We start from the raw sequence: 22,669 nt of genomic DNA, 5'->3' as shown, positions 1-22,669 counted from the left end.
TTGGGAAAGGGGAGGGCGATACTTGTCACTTATTTTATTTGTCCAAAAAGACTAAGAATCCCCAGCTACTAGTCGAAGAGCATAAAATAAAGAGGACACATTCATTTTATTTTATTCAATTTCCCTCCAACAACTCGTTTTATAACCACAAATTTTGAAAGAAAGTTTGGCTTTTACATTATTTCTTTCCAAAGAAGCTCATGAGAGAAGATTGTTTGGCGGATTTGGGGTCGGGTGCTTTCTTGTTGGCCTGCGGACTTGTCTTTTTAGGCTCAGCTGGTTTCACTTCAACAGGCTCTTCATCGCTGGCATCAGTCGATTCGCTTTCGTACACCTTCTCGGTTACTGAAAAACAAAAGTTCCAATCATTAATCAAAAGATGACAGGAGCAAAAAATGGTAAAATTCAAATTGTAAGGTTGTGTTAGCTTATATTTTGTTGATATTTTGTCTAAAGGTTCCTTTGGTCATATAAAACAAAAAAAGCTTTGGTTCTTTCTGGTAGATGATTTGTTCTGGAGATACGATTCAGCTAAGTTGCCATAAATCATGAAAAAATTAGCAATTTCGCCCAAATTTGGGAAATTTCAGACAAATCAAGATTCTCACAATTTGCAATATCTAAAGAACGGATTATCTACCAAAAAGTACTAAAGCTTATTTGGGTTTATTTTGGGTAACACAAGGAACATCTATGCAAAAAATCAAGCGATTATAAGCTCACACAACCTTACAGTTTGAACTTTGCCATTTTTTGCTCCTGTCTCAAATGATAGCGATTTCCAATATTCTGCGAACTCTCTCAACACATTTCTTTGTACTGTGGTCAGTCGCGCACGGCGGTGTAAGAAATGCGGGTCGGTGTTGGACAGCTCTACCGCCTCACCAAGTGTTTTGTTTATTTCCAGCAATAAGCTTTCGCACGTGATTTACCCATAAAGCCCTCGTCGTTCATGTAGGTCTTGGAATGCAGCACTTTCTGACGCTTGCGTCTCTTTGCTGATTCGCTGACTCGAGGTTTTGTCTGTTGTTCGGCGACAGGTGTCTCAGAAATGACGGACTGCTCGCTCGCTTGCGGCGACTCTGCAAAAATCAATTGATCTTTTAGTTTATTTCGTTTTTAATGCTACGAGTAAAAGCTATGAGGCATTTCCGCGAAAATGAAATGTAAACATGATAACAAATTAAGAGCGGAGAAAACAAAAACAAAAATTCCGGCGAAAATACAGTCAATTCTATACGGACAAAACACCTTTTCGATTTCCCGATTTGACTTGTCCTGGTAGCACGGGGCAGTTTCTTGATGACATGATGTCGAAAGTACCGTAATGATTCGAATAAGCCCCGGGGCGCTTATTTAATTTTTCGGGTCTCCTGGAGAGAGGGCGCACTTATTAAAGAGGGGGCGCTTATTATACATTTTGACGAGAAATACCCACAATTTACATATTTATGTAGTATGCTGAGAAAGTATGTTATCATCCCAAATTTACTTTTATTGTGTTTGTTGACCTTCTAATTAGGGTGGTAAAAAGCATTATGGTAAGGCAGTTTCCAAAATTTAAAGTAATATACGCAAATAAAGATTTTTCCGTAATGGCGGACCAAATTTGCATATTTGCACATTAAAGACAGTCGAGGTCGAGGATGTGGGGAAGGGGGGGGGGGGGGGGGGGGTTAAAGGAGGCGCTTATTTTAATCATTATGGTGGTTTTACCTACATTCTTTGAGGGCGTCCACTTACGGGTTCGCCATGCAACGAGGTGTAACCTCTGTGGCTAAAGTAAAGACAACGAAATTCTATAACGCTTTACCGTCATCTGTGCTCTCGTCCGATAATACATTCTTAGCCCTTTTTCTTTTCTGTTTTGTCTTCTCACCAGCCGGCTCATCTGGAACAAATCCGAGTGAGCTTTTGTTGTTTTCGATATGATCCTATCAGGGAATTATTAAGGCTTGTTCTCACAAGGACGTAGTCGCAACACAAGTGAGAACTGGTTGAATGCAAAGTCACAGAAAATCAAGCAACTTTATTCCCTTGCGCTTGCTTACCTTCTAAAGAGGACTTCCTTGTGGATTGTTTCGAAGTTGTGCTCCTAAATGTTTAATAGTTATGAGTTACAAATTCTCAATTTCCATACTCAGTATTAGCGCTTACTATTACTCACTTTTTACGTTTATTATCATTTGATTTTTTCCTGCTTTTCTTCTGGAAATAACAAATTCAAATAAACAATTAGGCAGAAAATATGTTAAATTATTTTCACAATGGTGTCGCCCAAACTCAATAAACGCATCGGTATTTTGTCAAGATATGACTAAACTTACTTCCGACTTTGACTTTATTGGCTGTTCATCCTCCTCTGAAAAGTAGACAAATTCATTACATTGTCAATTGTTTTTGCACTAAATACCTAATGTCTTTCCTCATTTAAAAAAAGTAATAGAATACCTGAATCCAAGTCTTTGCCTGCAGCTGTGATTCTACTGGGCAGCGGCTCCTAGTTTAAAGGGGAGCAAGCTGTCAGTAACGGATCTATGGGAGGGGAGGGGGATTGGGGGTTTTAACACCTGTTAGAGGTAATTGACCTAGACTACGGAGTTCAGGTGTGAAATCTCATTCTCATTCCGGAAATTGTAGCCTATGAGTAGCCTATGTGTATATGTATAATTCCCTCTTATTTGTGAGATGGAGCTTCAATTAGGCATTCCTCTAACCTGCATGCCTCTACCCATTTATTGTGCTTTTTTTTTTTTTTAACAATGTAACCAGAAAAAGAGAAGTCAGAGTACCAGCATAAAGTGAAAATCTATTTTCTTCTTGGGAAACGCCCTGGGTCTGCCTGGGCGAAAGCTAGGCCAGGTCTATGACCAGAGATTTGATACAAACAGTTTTCCAACCACCACACAAAAAGCCCACATGAAAGATAAAGCGTGCCATTTACAATGTTACAAATAATTAGAAATGAAAGAAGATACTTTGAGAACAGTTAAGGTGGAAAAACCTGCTCAGACTCCTGTCTATGGAACTGTAGGCAGCCATTGTCACTCATAACCTCCCCTAAGGACAGTTGCCAGGGCAGTTTAAGGGTGACAACAATTATCTTACCTCTTCATCAGAAGATTCAAACTTCCTAAACATCCAAAACAAACATATTATTATTATTATTATTATTGCATAATGTAGGTTTGATTATTAATTTAGAAAAAGTTCTCAAATGTCACTTCATTTCAGCTATTACTCACTTAACCCGTTTTCTGGTTGGCTGTTTTTCTTTTTCTGATCTTGGTTTTGGTTTTCCCTCACTTTTGTTCCTTTCTTTTTCTTGTTCCTTTTTTTCGTTGGAAGTAGCAGACTCCTTTTCATGAATTTTCTCTTCTTTTGGCTTTTGCTCTTGTGATTTCTTTTCAATTTTTTCTTGCTTTGCTTCAGTCTTTCTGGACTGACCTTAATGAAACAAAAAACACAATGCTTTATTGTGGTAAAGGTGACATGACATGATCCAGGCTGTCCATATAGCTATGCACCCCAAGAGGTCCAAGGGTCTGATAAATACCCCAAAAGGGTTACATATTTCTGGTACTAAATCGAAATAAATGTGTCTGTGAATTTTGACATGTTTCATTCAAGTCAAGTCAATTCAAGTCTACCATACTTCAATTATACATAAACATACATTTCTTTGTGTGTCTGTTTCTTAGTTCAGGAAAATAATTCAACAAAAGGCTCAAATGGTATGACTTATGCCTCTGTTAAAAACAAAGGAAGGCCCTTCTGCTTCCACCACCCTTCCTTTGCACTAGAAGACCCTACACCTCCCCCTACCCTTTGTATGCACTGTAAGCAGCTCCCTCTCCCTTCCCCACCTTTCGCATGCACTGAAAATGAGTCCCTTCTCCTTTCCCACTTTTCACGGGCATGGAAGGGCCTTAACTGACCTGCTGTTGGCTTCCCAAAGAAAGACAACATCCCTCCAGAGTTTGATTTATCTTGTTTCTTGGTCTCTGGTGGTTTCACAGGCTCAGCCTTTGGTTCTGGTTTCTTTTCTGTCTTTACAGCAAACATTCCCATGGTAGGAAGTTGGCCCTTTTTTGACTTTTGAGGAGGTGCCTAAAATCAAATGTCGTTGATTAAAAGCAATTTATAAGTTGTAGTGCCAGACACACAGCTATTCTTTTCACTTTGTCATAAAAAATACATGTGGTGGATATGAGCCTTATAAAGTCAGCATTTGGAAAATGATGTAATGCATTACTACATGTCACGTTCTTTTGCCATGAGATGTTTGTTATTGTTCCATAGAGACTGTCACAAAACATTGTACCCTACTAATATTTTATTATATGTATTTATTAAAATGTGTTTGATGTTATACAGATATGGACATCTTTAATTATCATCTATTACACTTGAGTTTTTTACCTTATTCTTTTGCACATCTGTTGCTGAGCTGCCTGCTTCAATGCATATAAGAACACAAATCAGAATACTGCAAAGAGTAATCCAGACAGGCAAATCCAGATAGGAGGAATGAATTGTAGCAGATAATTACAGAAAATTTGGAGTCATTTAGTTTTCACTAAAAGAACAAAAAAATTAAATAACCAATTATATGGTGTAACAGGGGCAGATCTAGCTAAAGGGGGGGGGTGGATTAGGCCCAGTTACAAAGGGGTAGTTATATTTTGTTACATATGGCTTTCTGGCAGCTCAAAGGAGGGTCTTAACTCCCTTAACCAGCCCCCTAGATCAGTTACTGTGTAATACTTTTAAAGCTAGAGAATTGGGTAGGGCTCAAAGTAATGACACACACATTGTCACATTTCAAACACATTACTTACTATGACCATTTGCTGTTTTCAGTCCTGGGTGGCTGTTTTCCTTACCAAGTGCTGAGCGCCCTGCAGCAGCACGACTTTCACCCCCATCCCCTAACCGAGCAGCTTCTTTGCAGTAGATGTGACTCCACCTGAGACAATACAGCTGTATTTTAATGCAAGGTTTTACAAACGTGTGCCAGGGCTTCAAGATCAAAGATCAGACAGTGTACCTGTTTTCCTCATGCTTATGTTCACGACTTATATCATAGTCAACCATGTACAGTGAGTTGGAGTCTTTCAGGGTTTGTTTCTGGATACTGTAGATGTGAACTGACGTTACAGGGTCAAACTGGGATTTGGTTTCTAGGAACAAGAATAATGCATCGTTAAAAGAGAGAGGATGTAGACAAGGAAAAAATGAGATGAAAAACTTACCTTCTAGTCTATCATCAGTCGTTAGGACATACTGACTACACTGTAAGGATAACAAATTATTTGTTTTATTAGTCATTAATCAGTGGATATTGCACTTTGTGTAATTTGAATGACTAACATAGTATTATCCAAAACTGTAAATATCTGATGAAATTTACTGTTTTTGAAACAAATGAAATGGTAGCTAATTGTGACTAATACAACATGACAGAAAAACATGACTTAACGCTTCAAATAACCTCATTTCACATCTACTAAGGCGGAAAATTTTTCTAAGTACTTAGTGAGTAATAGCAAATAATATATCAAATGCAACCTTTTTTAAATTGATGCGACTTTTTGAAAAGTGTCATTGAAATTTGAGCTTTTCGTCCCTGAGCTAGTACATAGCGCAAGGATGATCAAGGAAAAAATATCTTAAAAAGCAAAAATTTGGGTATGTGCATTTCGGCCTCAAGTTATTTGTGTTTCAAAAATCAGTCCGGAATACAAGGAACCAATGGCCATTGTAAGAAATTGTGTCTTCTTTCTCTATCTCGAATTGCGAATTTTCCAGATTTTTCCGTCATGTCGACTAATACTATAGACACAAAAGAAATCCTTTCACCACTTATTCCACTTTACTAAAGTCACTATTCAAAATAACCTAACCATAATAATTTGTAAAGCTCCCTTACCATTTCTCCATGTTGTAATATTCTACCACCAACAAGGTAGGTTACTGAAAGTTGAGGTTTGTTCTTTTTTTCTTGTTGTGTTGTAAGAAATGCATACAGCATCCTTAAAAAAAAAGGAATTTAAATAAGGACTAAAGCAATCAGCAAAAGAATCTACTAAACAGTCTTACTGTTTGGCTTGATTTGCTGTTACTGTGAGTGTTCTGCTCAACCATTTGTAGGTAACCTATATAGTGTAGGAGTAACATTAGTAACAAATTTTATAAAGCTGCACTGTGTCTTGTGATTATATGATGATGATGATGATAACTGACCTACATGTGATTTTGTTTCCAATAGTTTGTGGCCAGTAATAAAGTTAGGATGTGTGAGAAATCTTGGTCTCTATTGTCCCTGTTCTCCACGCACCCCCTCCGAAATGTGGTTCATTATTGAATAACCATCAGATACTGTCTTTTTTAAATATAATAATACTAACAGGGCTTCTAAACCACAAATTTCCGCATAATTTGGCTAAATTTTGAAAGACAAAACATTTAAGTGCACAGCTGATGTGTTCTTACCTCTATTTCTCATAAAAAAAAGAGAGATATTCTTCGTAAGAGTGCGATATTGCGAACTGAATTCAAAACAAATAAAATGACTAGGTGTTTTTTTGCTAAACCGCGAAGGCCTAGTACTAATAATAAAATACCTGTTTTAATAAACCTTTTCAAGTAATTTCGTGCTTTCCTTAGGTACAAAATGTAGTTTGGGCGTAACAGTTGATATTCCGTGTAATTGAGCGCGTAATTCAGTAAAGAATCCTGCAAAATTTTGATTTTTTAAAGAAACACGTATTGCAAAATCCAGCAAAATTTAGCGCATAATGATTGATTTTCCGCATAATTAAGCGGTTGATTTAGCAAAGAATCCCGCGTAATTTTGAGTTTTTTTCCGCGTAATTCCAGAAGCCCTGTACTAAAAATACCTAGGACTGTACATCCCTCCTCAGCCAACCCTGGGTGCGCGCCTGGTCCCATTCCAGCACTCCAACCATCCAGTCCCCTATCCCTTAGTCTGCCCATTAACTATATGGCTAAATATATGTATGAGTTGTGTATGACTGCATTTCCAACCTCATTGCATTGTAAGGTGATTAGAATTTGATTTGGGAGTGTGATTTAGTTTGGATTAACTATGTACTCTGTCGGTAAGTCAGAGATACTCCGAAACACCTGGTTATTTTCTATTTTGGGGCAACTCTTTTTAGCTATAGGCAAGGAGTACAGACAATTTGCGTAAATTCTATTTGTCGAACGCACCATGAACAATAATTAACATAGCATAAACATGTCATTTTTTTATAAAAAAAATATTTTTTTGGGTTTAAAATGGATTGTCACAACCAAAAAAAGGCGTCGAAAGCAGTGTTAATATCAGTACACTTACAATTCGGTCTTCGTCGTAAACGAACTCTTCCAAATTGTCCATAAACAGTTCACCATCGCCCGCCATCTTGGATCGAAGTTTCGCGCCAAATAATATACTTCCGCTGCACTGCATCATGGGATATTTGGGATACCTGTGTTTTGGTCATTTTTTACTGTAACAACAAAGATGGCTGCCGCAGGGAGCTCTATATTTTATCGGATAGCAGGGGTGTCTGGCTTTGTAGCAGTTGTCGCAGGAGCCTATGGTGCCCATGGTAGTTAATATTTCTCATAGCATAATATGATGCAATCAAAATTGTTTATCGCGTTTATCTTTTTTTTAGCAAAATAGACATCTTCAAATTATGACATAACAACAAGAAAACCTCGTGGAGCTGTCTTCTCGTTCAAGCTTCCAATCAGTGCTCTAGATTCTTTCCTTTCCTATAATGCGGATACTTTAAATCTATAGGCTTTTCCGTTTCAGGTTAAACAACATAAAAGATAGCAAAGGTCCGGAAAACACTTGACCCGTTATCCTACATAAGCTAGATAAGATAATTTAATCTTATTATTTAATATAGATATCCTTTTTATAACCAAGGGATAAATTTTATAGGCCAGAATTTTAGAATTATATATTTTGCTTTTTTAGCTCCTCAATTTATGAAACAGGAAGGAAAGATTCACCAGAAGGTAATACTAGCATCTTTTTGTTTTAAGTAAAGTGTCTGCATGTGTGCAATCTATGGTGGCGCTAAAGCCAATAGTTTGTAAGACCCTAAGATCCGCAAACAACAGCTTGAAATCTGTAATATTAATATGATTTGTACGATTGAACCCCCCAACTTCCAAGATCCTGATTATGCCCTTTGTATGGTTATATGATAAGTCTGTTTTATTGATTCTACAGGTGATGGAGACAGGAAACTTATACCATCTGATCCACACCCTTGGACTGCTTGCTGTACCATTCTCTAACAGACCTAATTTGGTAAATTCTCTAACAAACCTTTTTTTTTTTTGTACTCCAGGGGTCTCATTATGTCCTGGCAGCTGGCCGCCAGCTATGTTCCCCCAAGCGAGGCTACTTTTTTTTAAGCTGATTTTAGTTTTATTTGAACTAATAAAAAAATAAACCCTAATTATCAATCTCCACTGCCTTCCGTACTCCATCCTCAAAATGAATGTCCTATTTCAAACTGGGTTTTAAACTGGGTGAAGATTTGGTGCTTCAAAGAATTCCTTGAAATTTAAAAAATATCAATAATAAATAACAATAAATTTAAATAGACTAAGAATTCTCTTGTGGGCCAAAACCTCAGAGCATGCTGATTTCCAGTAGGTAAATCTGTCATATAGATATTGTTTATGTTTACTACCTAACCATGAGAATAATCTGTATTATATATATTTTTTATCATTTCTACTCATTCCGCTCTTTTCTTTATTTCCATCTTCTAGATTTCTGAACAACCCCAAAATCCATGTAATTAAGCATGTGATCAAGAAGTTTTTTTTTAATTAGTTGTTAGTCAATAAATGTTTTTTATGTCTGTCTCCAGACTGGAGGACTTATGTGTGCTGGAATGGTTCTCTTCTCTGGCAGGTGATGCTTTGTTCATTATTTTTTTCCCTAAACCTTTCTTTTCCCATGCTGTGTTTTTTTTCTTATAGCTGCTACCTTGCTGCAATAACACAGAATAGACGCAATGGTCTCCTTGCTCCTATTGGTGGGGTCACACTCATGGCTGCTTGGTTAACATTGCTGCTGTAACCACAAAACTTGGATAGATAGATCACCCCTTCTGTCTTATTCAATTTGCCTTAAGTGTTCTGGGGTTTATCAAAAAGGAAGAGGTAGCTTTCACTAGGAAATCGCTTGAATTTTTGCGTGGCAAATTATTGTGTGCTTGAAATATTAGTGCTTACTAATCAGCCAGAAAGTTTCTTTGTTAGAAAGGGCTTATTTTTATTGAAAGCTTTTACCTTTTTGGTAGCATTTGCCATGCAAAAAGTCACATAATTTCTTAGTGAAAGTCACATTTTAGAAAAAGACTAGGAAGCATGTATGTGTCCATTTTTGTTGAGAGCTGATTTTGAAAGGTCAGTTACTGTAGGTGTTCATAAATATACTCTTAAAACCAAGTTTTAGGACTCTATTGACCTCTGTTGCCAGCTCTGAAAACAACTTGACAGCCTGAAACCCTGAAACTGTCCCTTTTTTCTGCAACTATAATGAAATTGATAAAATTAATTGGTTCATCATTTTAATCAGGCCTTAGACCAAGGTAAGGAAGTTGAGACCTTGGTAATAATAAGCTGGTGGAGTGAGGGTGGGGGGGTGGTAGTTAACAAATGAGTGGAATTACAGAAATGAAATGTGAAAATCACCAAATAGTGCTATTAACGGGTGTTCTGAAAATGTAATTATTTATCTTATAATTTTTCTTTTGCCAAATGATTTTTTTAAAAGAAAATTGAATTGTGCATAGTCAGATAAACTTGATTTTAAATTAAAATTGTTTGCAACTGTTGCATTCTATGTGTTTTGTAAAGAAAACGTAAAGGGTTTCTCTACTCTATCCTAACCCCTCTTTGCAAATGGATCCCTATTATTTAGGAGGTCAGAGTATAAAGGGTTTCTCTACTCTATCCTAACCCCTCTTTGCAAATGGATCCCTATTATTTAGGAGGTCAGAGTATAAAGGGTTTCTCTACTCTATCCTAACCCCTCTTTGCAAATGGATCCCTATTATTTAGGAGGTCAGAGTACAACAATAGCAAGGTGGAGCGGCAGCATTTTGATCAATCTGCAATTATACACTTATGAATTCCAAATGTAACAAGTTAGGGGGAAAGCGCTCAATCTGTAACTGTGGTCTCCTCCTAAATAGTAAAAAGTAAAGGCTATATCCTGTAGCCTCATGTCTCATGCTGTTATTAGCGATCATCTTTTTCAGGTGCCAATCTCACTTAGATTAGCATTTTGGCTAAGAACACCTTAATATTCCACACCTCGCCCCCCCCCCCCCCCCCTTCAGTGTAAAAAAAAATTGGTACCCCACCCCACATCCGTACCCAGGGGGGTGCAAGGTCAGGGGCGGGAGAGTGGTCCCATAAGTGGGGGGCGCAGTTTGGGGGAGGGCTGGTTAGTGGTTTCAGGGGGAGTGGTGGTTTCAGGGGGGAGGGTTGGGTGGTGGTTCCAAATCCTATTTATAAGAACGCGGGGATTTTAAACTTTTCAACAAATTTGTTGTCAGTTGCATATATACCGCTTGAAACCCGTTGGTTTAAAAAAAAAACATTCATATATATCTAAAGAACATCCACTCAATAAAGTGGGGGGCTGCCCCTCCCCTTCCGCCGCCCCTGAAGTGTTGGTCAGATATTTAACGGGAAATTCAGCCACTCCACCAACTCAATCCCCCTCCCCCAGAAAAATTAGGTCTGCTAATCTGGATTTCGCACCAAAAATTCCCTCTTTAACAACCACCAGAATTTTGAAAGGTTTTTGCAAAATATAGTAAAGAGAATATGGCCAGCCTGCCAACGCCCCCTTGGCCCCCTTGCCATAAAAATACACACGTTGTAGTTGTGATATGGTATTGATCACCAACAAAAAATAAATTAGAACAAGCTCGGGTACAGGGTCGTAGCATCAGGCATGCGAAATATTGGGGGGGGATACCTGTCAACTCTCCCACATTAGGCGGGAGTCTCAAGATTTTGGACCCCTTCTCCCGCTCTCCCGCGTTGAGCACCAAATCTCCCGCTTTTTAGCGATTTTTATCGCTTCCGAAAAATTATTCTATAGAAAATCGTCATTTTGACTATTTTCTACTAAAATATTTGAGACAATAATTCATTTGCGTAGCGCAATTTATCTAACACCCTCGTGCGATCCATAAGTGGATTTGTTCGTGAAAGCTTTTTATACGGCAAACGCCTGCAAGGTTAAACCCACCCCTCCCCCCCAAAATATGAATATACCCCACCCCTCCCCCCTAAAAATTCTCAAGCCTTGAGATTTTCGGAGGTTGACAGGTATGGGGGGGGGGGGGACACAATACAGAAACATTAAGAAAATATTCGGGGGAGGCACAGTCATCCACGTTTCATTAATAATATCTGGACAAGCCTATATAGATCAAGTTTGATTTGTTTTTAATTTTAACCTTGGATACAGTCACTGCTCGTGACTCCTGCGAGAAAGAGTCTTTCAGTGCATGCTTTTTCTTTCTCGCGCGCTCTGTACAGGACCCGAAATGATCCCAGGACCCGAAACGATCCCAGGACCCGAAATGATCCCCAAAAGTACCCCAACTGATCCTCGGACCCGAAACGATACCGAGGAGTCCCCGAAATCAACCCCAAGGAATTGCGGTAATGGACAAAGGGAAAGCAGAAGAAATACTTGCAAGTTTTGAAGCATAATAAAGGGTTAAGAGCGACTCGATTTCTAAACAACGTGACTTAAAAATATTAAATTCCAACACAATACTTCTATTTATTACATTGCCCGGCGTTAAACCCATAAACAGAGTCCAAAACAAATACACAACTTTAAATTGCTACTGAAAGGAATACAGCATAAACATAGCACAGCTTTGCTCAGATCAACCAAACTTTTGACCTTCCATTACACTCTTAACATTTTGCGGTTCCGACACATGACTCCGACACTATAAATCTCATTTCCGGTAAACATCACCCCTAAAAATTAATATTCATCTGACAACCAAACATGTATTTCACCACGAAATCCTTGTTCACACGAGCGAATATTTACCTACACATTTTAGGCAGCCGGTTTGGCCGAGAAGATGGAATGACAAAAGCACACTGAGTAATACACTCGAACAACCCTTCTACTATCGATGCAAAATATTAAGAGGATGTGAAAGCAATATTATGTGAGTTTTGAATTTCCTCATGTAGTCGTGCGTATACCCCGGCATGATCTCACGATATGATAGGTCTTTCATTTACCGAAAACAAACATGCCAAAAAATAACTTTAAAACATTTCGCTTCCTATGTAAAGCAGCATGTCCCATCTGTAAAGACTTTCTTTTATGGCTTGTTATGTAAAAATGATTTATCCACGCCGGGCTCCTCAAATTACTATCACATGAGTTGTTAGTTGACCCCAATTTTTGACTCAACCACTGTATTTCCCCCGCAGTCGTATATAAAAATCTTAATACTATAGTTTTAGTTAATGTAAATTTCCTTTTAATAACACAAACAAAGCTAAATGTTTCATATGTTTTTAAAAATGAAAGCCAATCCTTACACATTCCTTTAGTTGTCCATTACTGTAATTCCTTGGGGTTCATTTCGGGGACTCTTGGGGATCGTTTAGGGTCCCGGGATCAGTTGGGGTACTTTTGGGGATCGTTTCGGGTCCTGGGATCGTTTCGGGTCCTGGGATCATTTCGGGTCCTGTACAGCTCCCTGTGTGCCTGATCTCCGCGACGCCCTGGGTCACCGAGGATGATGTCTGGTCCCGATAGTGGGGCTTGGCACGCGTAAATTCACGTTGCACCAAAAACAATAAAATAACTTTGCTGCCTTGTATATGGTGAAATATTTGTGGATAATAATAATTCAAGCTTGAAGATATAGGGCGGTCAACATAGCACACAAACCCACATTTCACAAAACCCAATCAGAAGCTTCCCTTTTTTTTATTTTATGTTTGTTCACGTGATAATCTCGTGAACTTTGCACTAAAATGACTCAACCGAGGCCAACCAAGGCGAGAAGACAACAACATCCCCCATGTAGTCGCTACAAACAGTAATTATATCAAGTTTAGCTTTACTATAGAGAGCCCGGACATTTCTTGAAGAAGATCGAAATCCCATAGAAGACATGGACGATCAAAGGCATCGAGAAAACACAGAGATCGAGCGCGTGGAACTCAATTTATCACACCGACATTTGGAAGCACTACCCGACAATGGCCACGTTTTCAGCTTCAACCCACTGAAAGTCACCAGTCTTATTTTACAAGGGAACATAATCTCTGTTCTTCCAGATTCCATATCGAACTTTAAGAACCTGGTTCATTTAGATGTGTCTTCAAATGGTCTAGCTTATATATCAGCGCGGATTTCAGAGCTGGATAAACTACTGACTTTCATCGGTAGAAATAATAATCTTGATGAGTTACCTAAAGAATTTGGAAGCCTAGCGAAGCTTGAGAAATTGAATCTTAGTGGTAATAGATTGGAGTCGTTCGGACCATCGATTTTTCGGCTGACTCAACTGAAAGTCCTTCTGTTGGGTGGAAATAAGATCAACAATGTACCGCCTCAAATCTACAAAATGAAAAGGTCAGTAATCTTCTTCGGACGTTTTGTTGTTGAATTGTTATGATATTTCGGATACGAGATCCAATGTTCATTGGATTGTAAAGTAAGGGTTTTACTATAGACATTTTGCCCACTAATGTTAAGCACATAAATGTAATATTGCTGCAATCTCAACAAAAATTCCCAAATATTGAAATTTATATTTCTTTTGCTTAGACGAAGGGCTAACGCTCGAAATAAAACGTCAGCGCAACTACTCTGTTTCACAGAGGCGTTTAACATACCTTTTCAACCTTGTGTTGATTTATGCCTTGTCTACACCATGCTTACGCAGACCATCTAGTTTTTCTACAGCTTGCCTGTTGTCTTTCTGGTTATACCATTTGTCTATACTCATGTCTATTTTTAAAGTAAAGACTGGGCTTAAAATATCTCTCTCATTTCATATCTAATGCTTATTATATGTTTTTTATCATATGACGTGAAAATATAATGTACATTTTTTGTCTGACATATTATGTGAAAATCATGAAACAGGTACTGATGTATATAACTCTAATCACAATATACTATTCTCTTTTCTTTACTGATTACGTAACAAGTCTGCCTTGTTATGTCAATAGTCTGATTTTATTGGTATAAATTCTTACAAGCCATATATTTTTTATTACATATTAGAAATTCTGTATCTTGGAGGTAATAGCCTTCTACGCATAAATGTAATAATAATTAATATTACGTAACAAGTCTGCCTTGTTATGTCAATAGTCTGATTTTATTGGTATAAATTCTTACAAGCCATATATATTTTTTTTATTACAGATTAGAAATTCTGTATCTTGGAGGTAATAGCCTTCTACGCATCCCACCTGAAGTAGGCCAACTTCGCACCCTCCGAGCCCTGTATTTATGTGATAACAAGCTTGAGAGCATCCCCTCAACCCTGACGAAGCTCTCACGGCTACGGTCACTAAGTCTGCACAACAACCGTCTGACAACCTTACCTGTTGAGATAGTCAAGCTTAAGAATCTAGAAGAGCTAAGCCTTAGGGACAACCCTCTAGTCGTCCGATTTGTCCGAGATATGGCTTTTAAGCCTCCCTCTCTGTTAGAACTGAGTGGTCGCTGCATCAAGAACAACAGTGTCCGATACTCAAAGGAGGATCTACCACCACAGTTGTTAAGCTACCTGAATAGTGCCAGAAGATGTGTAAACCCGTGTTGCAAGGGTGTGTATTTTGATGCACGTGTCCGTAATGTGAGGTTTGTTGATTTCTGTGGTAAGTACAGGCTGCCGCTTGAACAGTACTTGTGCTCACCCCATGAGAACTATCGACCAGATGATGGTAGCTTGTCATGCGGATTTACAACCAGTAGCGATGAAGAGGAGAATGTTGTTCCTGAAGATAAGATGAAGAAAGTCCTCTTGGGGTGATGGAGACCAACAGGCAGAATTTGTAGAAAAGAGAAATGGCTGATCCAAATTTTTGGTTGGGGTAGATGGCAGATAATTAAAAATATATATTTTTTAATGAGGATATGAGATTGGGGAGAAATAGGTTTTGAATTACTTCATGTATGTTTTCTGTCTTCTAGATATGAATTTAGGTCACATAGATATTTGATAATGTATTTCTGCAGTAGCGTATATGTAACAAAATAGAATTACCCCCTCCCCACTTTGTCACTAAGCCAAACCCCCCCTCTAGCATAAAGCTAGATCTGCCCGTGTTCTATATATAGAATGTAATATAGCTTTTTGTAAAAGTTTCCTGGTAAAATACTTGGGATCTTTTCAAGATGTTGCTGAGCAAGGAATATGAAAACTGGAAAAAGAATGAAGTTCCATCTGTTTGAATGGTGAAGTTACACTGATAATTGTGACAGAATATTTACATAGGAAATTCGAAAAAAAAGCTGCATAAAGAAATTTTATTATACATTAATTTAGAAAAAAAAACTTACAATCAAGCTACTTTGATGTGTTCATATCAATTTATGTTATTGATAAGATAAAGTGTATTACTTAACAGAGTGGTTTCCAAAATCCCGTGCACCAAAATGTAATTGTTAAAGTGTAATAGTCAAGCAATAACAAAAGAAAGACATTACAGTGTATTAGTACTAAATAAACTCGATAATATTTCACAGGTTTTTAAAAACCACCACCCAGTTTTCAATTTTTTTTTTCCTTGCTTGGGAGGTCAAATGTATATGTAAAAGTTTGGTAGATATGTAAAAGTTTGGTAGATATTTTACATAAAAAAAAACATGCAAATGTATAGCATGAATGTAGCTAGTGAATTTAAAGATTTAAAAAATGGTTTAATGGGATTTGTAATGATAGATAGATGCATAATACTTTAAGACTAATAATACTTTATTTGTGGTAATTATTCATCATAAGTTCAAGAATAAAATTGGTTCAACAATTTCATTATAAATATATAGCATTATACTGAAAAAAGGTTCACTTTCAAGAAACCTAACCCTCTGTACGCTATATACCGGATGACCAAATATGGGAAAATCTATGCAATAACGCTTGCATACCAGATGACCAAATATGGGAAAATCTATGCAATAACGCTTGCATACCGGATGACCAAATATGGGAAAATCTATGCAATAACGCTTGCGCAGTTTGACGACGTGATGGCGATCACTGTACTATCGGGAGACAAAAAAGATTTTAACCTGTCTATGATATGTCTTTATCTATTTCCTAGAGGACTTGGTTATGTGGAAAAGATCTAGGGGAAGACAGAGGAGTTTGGCCTGGCCTGTCTGGGCCCGAGTGTTCCGCCATAACCCTCGACCATGTGGTAATAGGCAAGGAAAACATGGATTTTTAATCCACATTGACGAAATTGAATAAGATATAAATCAAGGCCGACACTTGACCATGGGAAGAAACACGACGAAAATTCGTTTTCCCCCAAGAATAGGGGTTCATAATAACTGGGATACAGTAGTACCTTTTCTCAGCCGCCCCATACCCTCTTCCCCTCCACCAGCCTTGTTTCGCCTCGCTCTCGCGCCTCTGCCCTCGAAGCTTCCTGTGGTCAAAAGATTCCATTGCTAAGGGGGAAGGGGACAATGCTCCTAGCGCTACGCATTCGTCGCTCGCCACAGAACCCCCGAATAGCCTTGTTTCTTTTTTCCTGTGATCCTTCCTGGGCAGATGCGTTATATGCAGAGGAGACTACAGTCAGACAGTTGAATTTCAGGAGCGTAAAAGGCCAAAAAGTGGGTCATTTCTTATTAAGGAATCTTCAAATACCAGGCTAGGTATAATACCAAATACTAGGCTTTTTCGATGTTACCTATGACTGCGCACTCGCCCCCCCCCCCCCCCCCCTCTTAGCCAATCCTGGGTACGCGCCTGTAAATCTTTCATTTACTCACATAATACATCTTGCAATAAATACTAAACATATTAATACATAAAAAGATAAATAAATACCGTTTTGTACACTGGCAGCGTGAAACGAAACAAGGTTCACTAGCGGTTACCTGGTTACGGCCACCATTACTAGCTCCCAAGAAAACTTGTATTTTACCTCAAATAAGCGGCCAAAAACATTTTGTCTCCCCCTCGTAACTCAAACATACATGACCCCCTTCTCTTTTGCAATAGGGACCCTGGTCAGTGACCATATCCTTTTTTTTTTAGGTTATCCGTTATACAGGATCGTAGCATGGGGTGGGGTTCTGGGGGCACGTGCCCCCCTCCCCAATTTTTTCACAAATTATAAGGAAATGACCAGTAGGGGCGTTGCTGTGCCCCCCGATATTTTCTTAATGTTTGTGTATTTGTACCCCTCAAATATTTCGAGGCCTACTACGGCGCTGTTATAAGAGTTTTAACTGCGACAAACACACCAAGACTCAAGACATTTTCATTAAATGTCTAATAGAACTGACAATTTTTCGTAAAGTTTATTATTCGAACTGCTGTGAAGACAAAGGCTTGGAGATATCTACAGCAAATAGTAATAAACTAGAAAAAAATCATATTCAACTAGACACATATATTCTAATTAATATTTGTCAATCAAGATGATTCTGGAGCAGGTGGTGGGAAGAAATAAAATTAATCAAGACCAGTCACCGAATTCGTAAAAAAAAGTATAGATACCGCGTCATTTTTTTAACAGAGTATTTGTTTTTAATTGTAAACAAACAAAGAGCAAAACCTGGCGTCCGTTCCCTGTATTTTTTCTCTTTAAACAGAAGTCGAGTTCAAAAGTTTGTTTTGCACTTGGACAGAAAAAAAAACTGATAGCTGCGTACTCTTGTGACGAGTAATTCTGGATTATGTACAGATCGGTAAATAACAAGAACAAAAGCTGTGTTTTGAAAAAGTATACAAGGAGATTAAAACACAATGCTCCACATAATCGAAGTTAACAATAAGGCATTTGTCTCTTATTTACAAATTACGGTATTAGTTTTTTAGTCGTTCTAATTTACGTGTATTTTATGTGCATAGGAAAAAGGTGCTAGTTCCTTTTCAGCATTTGTTTCATGCTACTACGGACCCTGCTACTTCGGAAAACGTATATCACGGGATTCAGCGATGAACTAAGAAAAATAAAAGAATCAGTGATTGGGTAGATGATGTGGTAGATGTAGTTCTTATTTACAACCTTTACCTGATAAACTATTGAAGTTAAGAGGGTCGGTAGAAGACACAAAACTAGTGAACAAGCAATCAGACCTACAGTCTTTGAGCTTTTTGTATCAGACAATCTGTTCCCTGTGTTGTTGTTGTGTTCTTGTTCCGTCCGTGTTGCCTCTGAATGCACCCTTCGAACGAGCTTTTGGACTTTGAAGTACACAAACGCAGTCAAGCCAAAGCAAGTTAGTATCAAAACAGATGCGATTGTACTCAGAATAGTAGTGTTTGTTCCAGGCTTAAAACGAATGTAGCACACGAAAAATACCCAGACGGACCACACCAATGAAATAAAAAAAACGCTCTTGCTTTTTGTAACAAATCTTTGATAATTAAAGGGATAGAAAATCGCGAAATATCTCTCCAGAGTGATCAAAATAACGGTTACAATAGATAATCCGCTGCATATAAACACTGCTGTAGTGTAGACCGCCAGAGCATGGCACGAAAAACCATTAGTATCCTTGACCTTGCTCGCTTGAAATACCAGGAACGAGGGTTGCGCGATCAAAGCTACCAGAAGGTCGGTAGCAGCCAGGAACAAGATTGAAATGTTTTGAGCCGTTTGCAGCTCCATTTTTCTCAAAATTGCGGCGAAAACTAGTAAGTTGGCAAGAAATGTCAGCGAACAGGAGATACCATTGAACACGCATGTAAATAGAGTAACCAAATATGCAGTAAATGAAGGGACGTACTGTACCATGTTAACGGTAAAGGGCAAGGATGAACAAGCAGCTCCCACAATAACCGATCGCTCTGACGAGTTCCACATTTTAACGAAGTTGAAGTTTGACTAGCAGCCAATCTGAGATGTGTGCAGTACTCTGTTCCATACATTTAACATCTGCTTGAATTTACCTAGGTGACGAAAGCAGACATTAAGAGTAAAAGAGAGGGCTACGAATTAACTCCAACAATGTCAATTTGACAAGTAATGAATAGGTCCGTTTTCGGAAAAGCGATGACAAGGGGTACGGGAAATGACACGCATCCGTCATTCGACTCAGTCGAACAATTACAATAACACTAGAAGCGAAGCGGCCTCCACCGCAGATATTCCCTGCTAGCAGAGGCCTCTTTTGCAGCCCAGCGAGATACAGAGAAAATAAGTCTCTGCTAGCAGAGAACCGCAGATAAGGTACACAGCTACAATGATAGACACCTTCTCAACGTTTTTCGATATATTTGTTATCTTAAAAATGATTTTTATCAAAGTCAAGAGAGCATCAATTTGGTCTTGTTAAAATTCATAATCATTTTGTGTTTAGTTTTACTTACATAATGGGTCAAATACAATTATTTCTTGGGGGCAGGGGGTAGCTTTTAGTTCCCTTTGTTAAATAAGAAAATTGCAAAAGAAATAAAAGGAATTGACCCCCGCCTCTTCACCTAATCACCCTCTCTTTATTGTAAACTTGTAACTTGTAAACTTGTAAACTTGTAACTTTATTTTATACACGGTAAAACAAACAGGGCTTAAAACACTCTATATACACTATATAGTCTAAACTATGATATTAAAAACACTCTATATACACTATATAATCTAAACTATTATATTAAAAACCACCTTATATACACTATATAATCTAAACTATGATATTACAATGATTGCCTGCTTTCCATGAAGCCGTGTTATTATAAAAAGAAATTCCCACAGCCGGACTTAAAGCTGTTAAGAGATTCTGCTTGACGTAGGTATGGAGGAAGGCTGTTCCACAAAACTGCACCACTATAATGGAAACTGTTCTTTAGATAATTGGTGCGGGGTTGCGGAACAGAGAGTTTGTTTACAGAATCTCTTATTTGGTAGTGGCTTAGATGGTGTTCGAATTTAGATTGAAGGTAATCCGGGGCTAGGCCGTTAAGAGATTTGTACACCATAGTAGCCATATGAGCCCTGCGTCGATCAACCAGCTTCGACCAGCCTAGGCTCTCGATGAGCGGGTGAGCGTCGGCATCGAAACTGGAAAAAGTCAGAATTCGCGCGGCACGGTTTTGGAGCTTCTGGAGTTTTGTGGCAAGGGTACTATTACAATTTCCCCATACTACATCGCAGTAATCAAAATGGGGTTGAACAATTGCGTTAAAAGCGTACCTTAGTGTTTCGAGTGGAACAAATGGGCGACATCTCTTGATTGCGCCGATTCCAGAAGCAATTTTTTTGGAAATATTAATAATGTGCGCGTTCCAGGAGAGGTGTTGATCGATGCAGACTCCTAGAGATTTTGTATTAGGGACTTCCTTAATTAGGGAATTATCGAGAACTAAACGAGGAGAGTTCTCAAAAGTACTTAGTCTTTGGCGCGAGCCGACCAGCATGAATTCAGTTTTAGATTTATTAATGGTCAGTTTGTTGGCTTTAAGCCAATCACTGACGTTAGCGAGATCTTGATTCAAATTTGATTCTATGCTCCCCACATTATTACTGGCATACGTCAGATGAGTATCGTCAGCATACATGTGTGGGTAAGAATTAACAAGACAGTTAGGGAGATCATTGATGTAAAGCAAAAATTGTAATGGTCCCAAAATGGTCCCCTGAGGAATACCACAAGTAAGAAATTTGGGACCCGAGAGAGAATTATTCACAGAGCACCTTTGAGTACGATTAAGTAAATAGGATTTGAATCATTCGTGTGCAATACCTGAGATCCCGTAGAAATTTAATTTGGACAAAAGAATGCCGTGATCTACGGCGTCAAAGGCTTTTTTAAGATCTAAAAAGACCACTGCGTTTACATTCCCTTTGTCAATGTTAAAAGCCCAGTCGTCAGTTGCTTTTAGAAGGGCAGTGACACTGGAATGCAATGACCGAAAACCTGATTTAAAGCTAGAAATTAAATGTATCTCACTGAGATAATCGTACAATTGTTAATAAACAATTCTCTCAAAAATCTTCGCCACAATAGGAGTGACAGAGATTGGTCTATAATTGTTTATGTCGGACCTCTGGCCATTTTTGAATAATGGAGTGACTTTAGCACTTTTCCATTCATCAGGAAAAATTCCAGAGATAATTGAACGGTTAAAAATTAAACAAAGAGATGCTGCAATTAGATCGGAGCATTCTCTCAGAATCCGAGCGGGAATTCTGTCTAAACCTGTGGCTTTTGTTTTAGTTAGTTTGCGAAGAAGAGCCAAAACTTTAGACTGGCTAGTTACGGTCAGATTGAAATAATTGTTATTTGCTGCTCTGGTTAAGAAATTAAGATGAGACAAATCGCTACTAGCAGCTATGTTATTCGCTAGATTAGGTCCGATTGTCGCAAAGTGCGAATTAAAGGCTTCGGACAAGCTGAGCGAATCTGTAATAGAATGGTCATCATCTAGCTTTACCTCCTTTATAGTAGAGTTATTCGTTTTTCGTTTTTTCGCTGATCACTTTCCAGGTATTCCGAATGTTACCTTCATTTTCGCGAAAAGCATTGTCGTAATATATTTGCTTGGCAATTTTGATTTGGCAATTTACGAAATTCCGATACTTTTTGAATATCTTCCAATCGTTTACGTCTTTAGAGCGAATAGCCTTGATTTTAAAGACATCTCGCTGATGCATTAGTTTTTTCAAATCCGAGTTAATCCAAGGCGGTTTGGATAATCGGACTCGTTTAGTGCACAAAGGCGCATGCTTTTCAACGAAATGGAGGAACATTTCTTTCCAATTATTCCACATGACATTCGGGTCATTGTAGGAAATAAGAAAGTTCCAGTTCAGAGATGCAATATCAGCGCGGAATGCATCAGAATTGAAATTTTTGAATTTGCGATATATAATAGTAGAGTGTCCTTTGTTAGGCGGACAATTGACAATTTGCGATAGGCGTAAACCAGGCTATGGTCACTTATACCAACATGCGAAACACTAGAACAGGCAATTCTGTCAGGGTGATTAGTGTAAAAAACATCGAGCAGTGTTGCCTTGTTCTCGGTGATTCGTGTGGCCTCTTTGATCAATTGTGTTAAGCCATAAATGTCAGAAATATTATTCATCAGGTTAGAATTATTGCCTGGAATTACAGCGGTTTGGTCACAGTTTAAATCACCTAATAAAAAATATTCGACATTCATGGAGTCTAGTTTGCCAATTAATATTTCAAGAGAAGCGAATATACTGACAGGCGAATTTGGTGGCCTATACCAAGTATTTACCAAAAAAGGAGTAGAACGAGGTTTATTTATCTCTATGCATAAGTTTTCTAGATCAGGGATATTCAAATCCGAACGAACCGTAATATATTTGCTTGGCAATTTTGATTTGGCAATTTACGAAATTCCGATACTTTTTTAATATCTTCCAATCGTTTACGTCTTTAGAGCGA

At 38.2% G+C, this 22,669-nt stretch overlaps 5 protein-coding genes across 9 annotated transcripts; 2 read left to right on the top strand and 3 right to left on the bottom strand.

The window, feature by feature from the left end:
- Window positions 1–87: 87 nt before the first annotated feature.
- On the bottom strand, window positions 88–7,468 carry LOC5503223 (DNA polymerase delta subunit 3). Of its 5 annotated transcripts, XM_048733147.1 has the most exons (18): window positions 7,364–7,468; window positions 6,103–6,158; window positions 5,933–6,035; window positions 5,256–5,295; window positions 5,051–5,183; window positions 4,842–4,969; window positions 4,423–4,457; window positions 3,939–4,110; window positions 3,246–3,447; window positions 3,109–3,133; window positions 2,452–2,500; window positions 2,328–2,362; window positions 2,168–2,208; window positions 2,052–2,095; window positions 1,814–1,891; window positions 933–1,082; window positions 171–345; window positions 88–137 (listed from the first exon to the last, which is right to left on the bottom strand). In XM_048733147.1, the coding sequence occupies exons 1-17, from the start codon at window positions 7,427–7,429 to the stop codon at window positions 179–181; spliced, it is 1,524 nt and encodes a 507-aa protein (XP_048589104.1). In that variant the 5' UTR covers window positions 7,430–7,468; the 3' UTR covers window positions 88–137; window positions 171–178. The 5 variants fall into 5 exon arrangements, with proteins under 5 accessions (XP_048589104.1, XP_032227453.2, XP_032227454.2 ...); XM_032371562.2 differs by having other exon boundaries at window positions 88–345; XM_032371563.2 differs by having other exon boundaries at window positions 88–345; window positions 4,423–4,454.
- Window positions 7,469–7,491: 23 nt separating this feature from the next.
- Window positions 7,492–9,880, top strand: LOC116610895 (transmembrane protein 256 homolog). Its single transcript, XM_032371566.2, has 5 exons — window positions 7,492–7,619; window positions 8,000–8,040; window positions 8,258–8,338; window positions 8,910–8,953; window positions 9,022–9,880. The coding sequence occupies exons 1-5, from the start codon at window positions 7,532–7,534 to the stop codon at window positions 9,119–9,121; spliced, it is 354 nt and encodes a 117-aa protein (XP_032227457.1). The 5' UTR covers window positions 7,492–7,531; the 3' UTR covers window positions 9,122–9,880.
- A 3,188-nt stretch (window positions 9,881–13,068) lies between these two features.
- Window positions 13,069–15,989, top strand: LOC5503210 (leucine-rich repeat-containing protein 58). The gene is made up of 2 exons (XM_001624273.3): window positions 13,069–13,687; window positions 14,489–15,989. Exons 1-2 carry the CDS (start codon window positions 13,224–13,226, stop codon window positions 15,099–15,101), a joined length of 1,077 nt encoding a protein of 358 aa, XP_001624323.1. The 5' UTR covers window positions 13,069–13,223; the 3' UTR covers window positions 15,102–15,989.
- A 1,489-nt stretch (window positions 15,990–17,478) lies between these two features.
- Window positions 17,479–19,491, bottom strand: LOC116610894 (beta-2 adrenergic receptor-like). The gene has a single exon (XM_032371559.2). The coding sequence runs from the start codon at window positions 19,117–19,119 to the stop codon at window positions 18,172–18,174; it is 948 nt and encodes a 315-aa protein (XP_032227450.2). The 5' UTR covers window positions 19,120–19,491; the 3' UTR covers window positions 17,479–18,171.
- A 458-nt stretch (window positions 19,492–19,949) lies between these two features.
- Window positions 19,950–20,889, bottom strand: LOC116610888. Its single transcript, XM_048732634.1, has one exon. It carries the CDS (start codon window positions 20,808–20,810, stop codon window positions 19,986–19,988), a length of 825 nt encoding a protein of 274 aa, XP_048588591.1. The 5' UTR covers window positions 20,811–20,889; the 3' UTR covers window positions 19,950–19,985.
- Window positions 20,890–22,669: the final 1,780 nt, after the last annotated feature.

The sequence above is a fragment of the Nematostella vectensis genome, chromosome 9 (assembly GCF_932526225.1).
Source record: "Nematostella vectensis chromosome 9, jaNemVect1.1, whole genome shotgun sequence".
Classification (NCBI taxonomy): Eukaryota; Metazoa; Cnidaria; class Anthozoa; order Actiniaria; family Edwardsiidae; genus Nematostella; species Nematostella vectensis.
The sequence above is the reverse complement of the archived record's forward strand: the minus strand, read 5'-3'. Positions and strand labels throughout refer to the sequence as shown.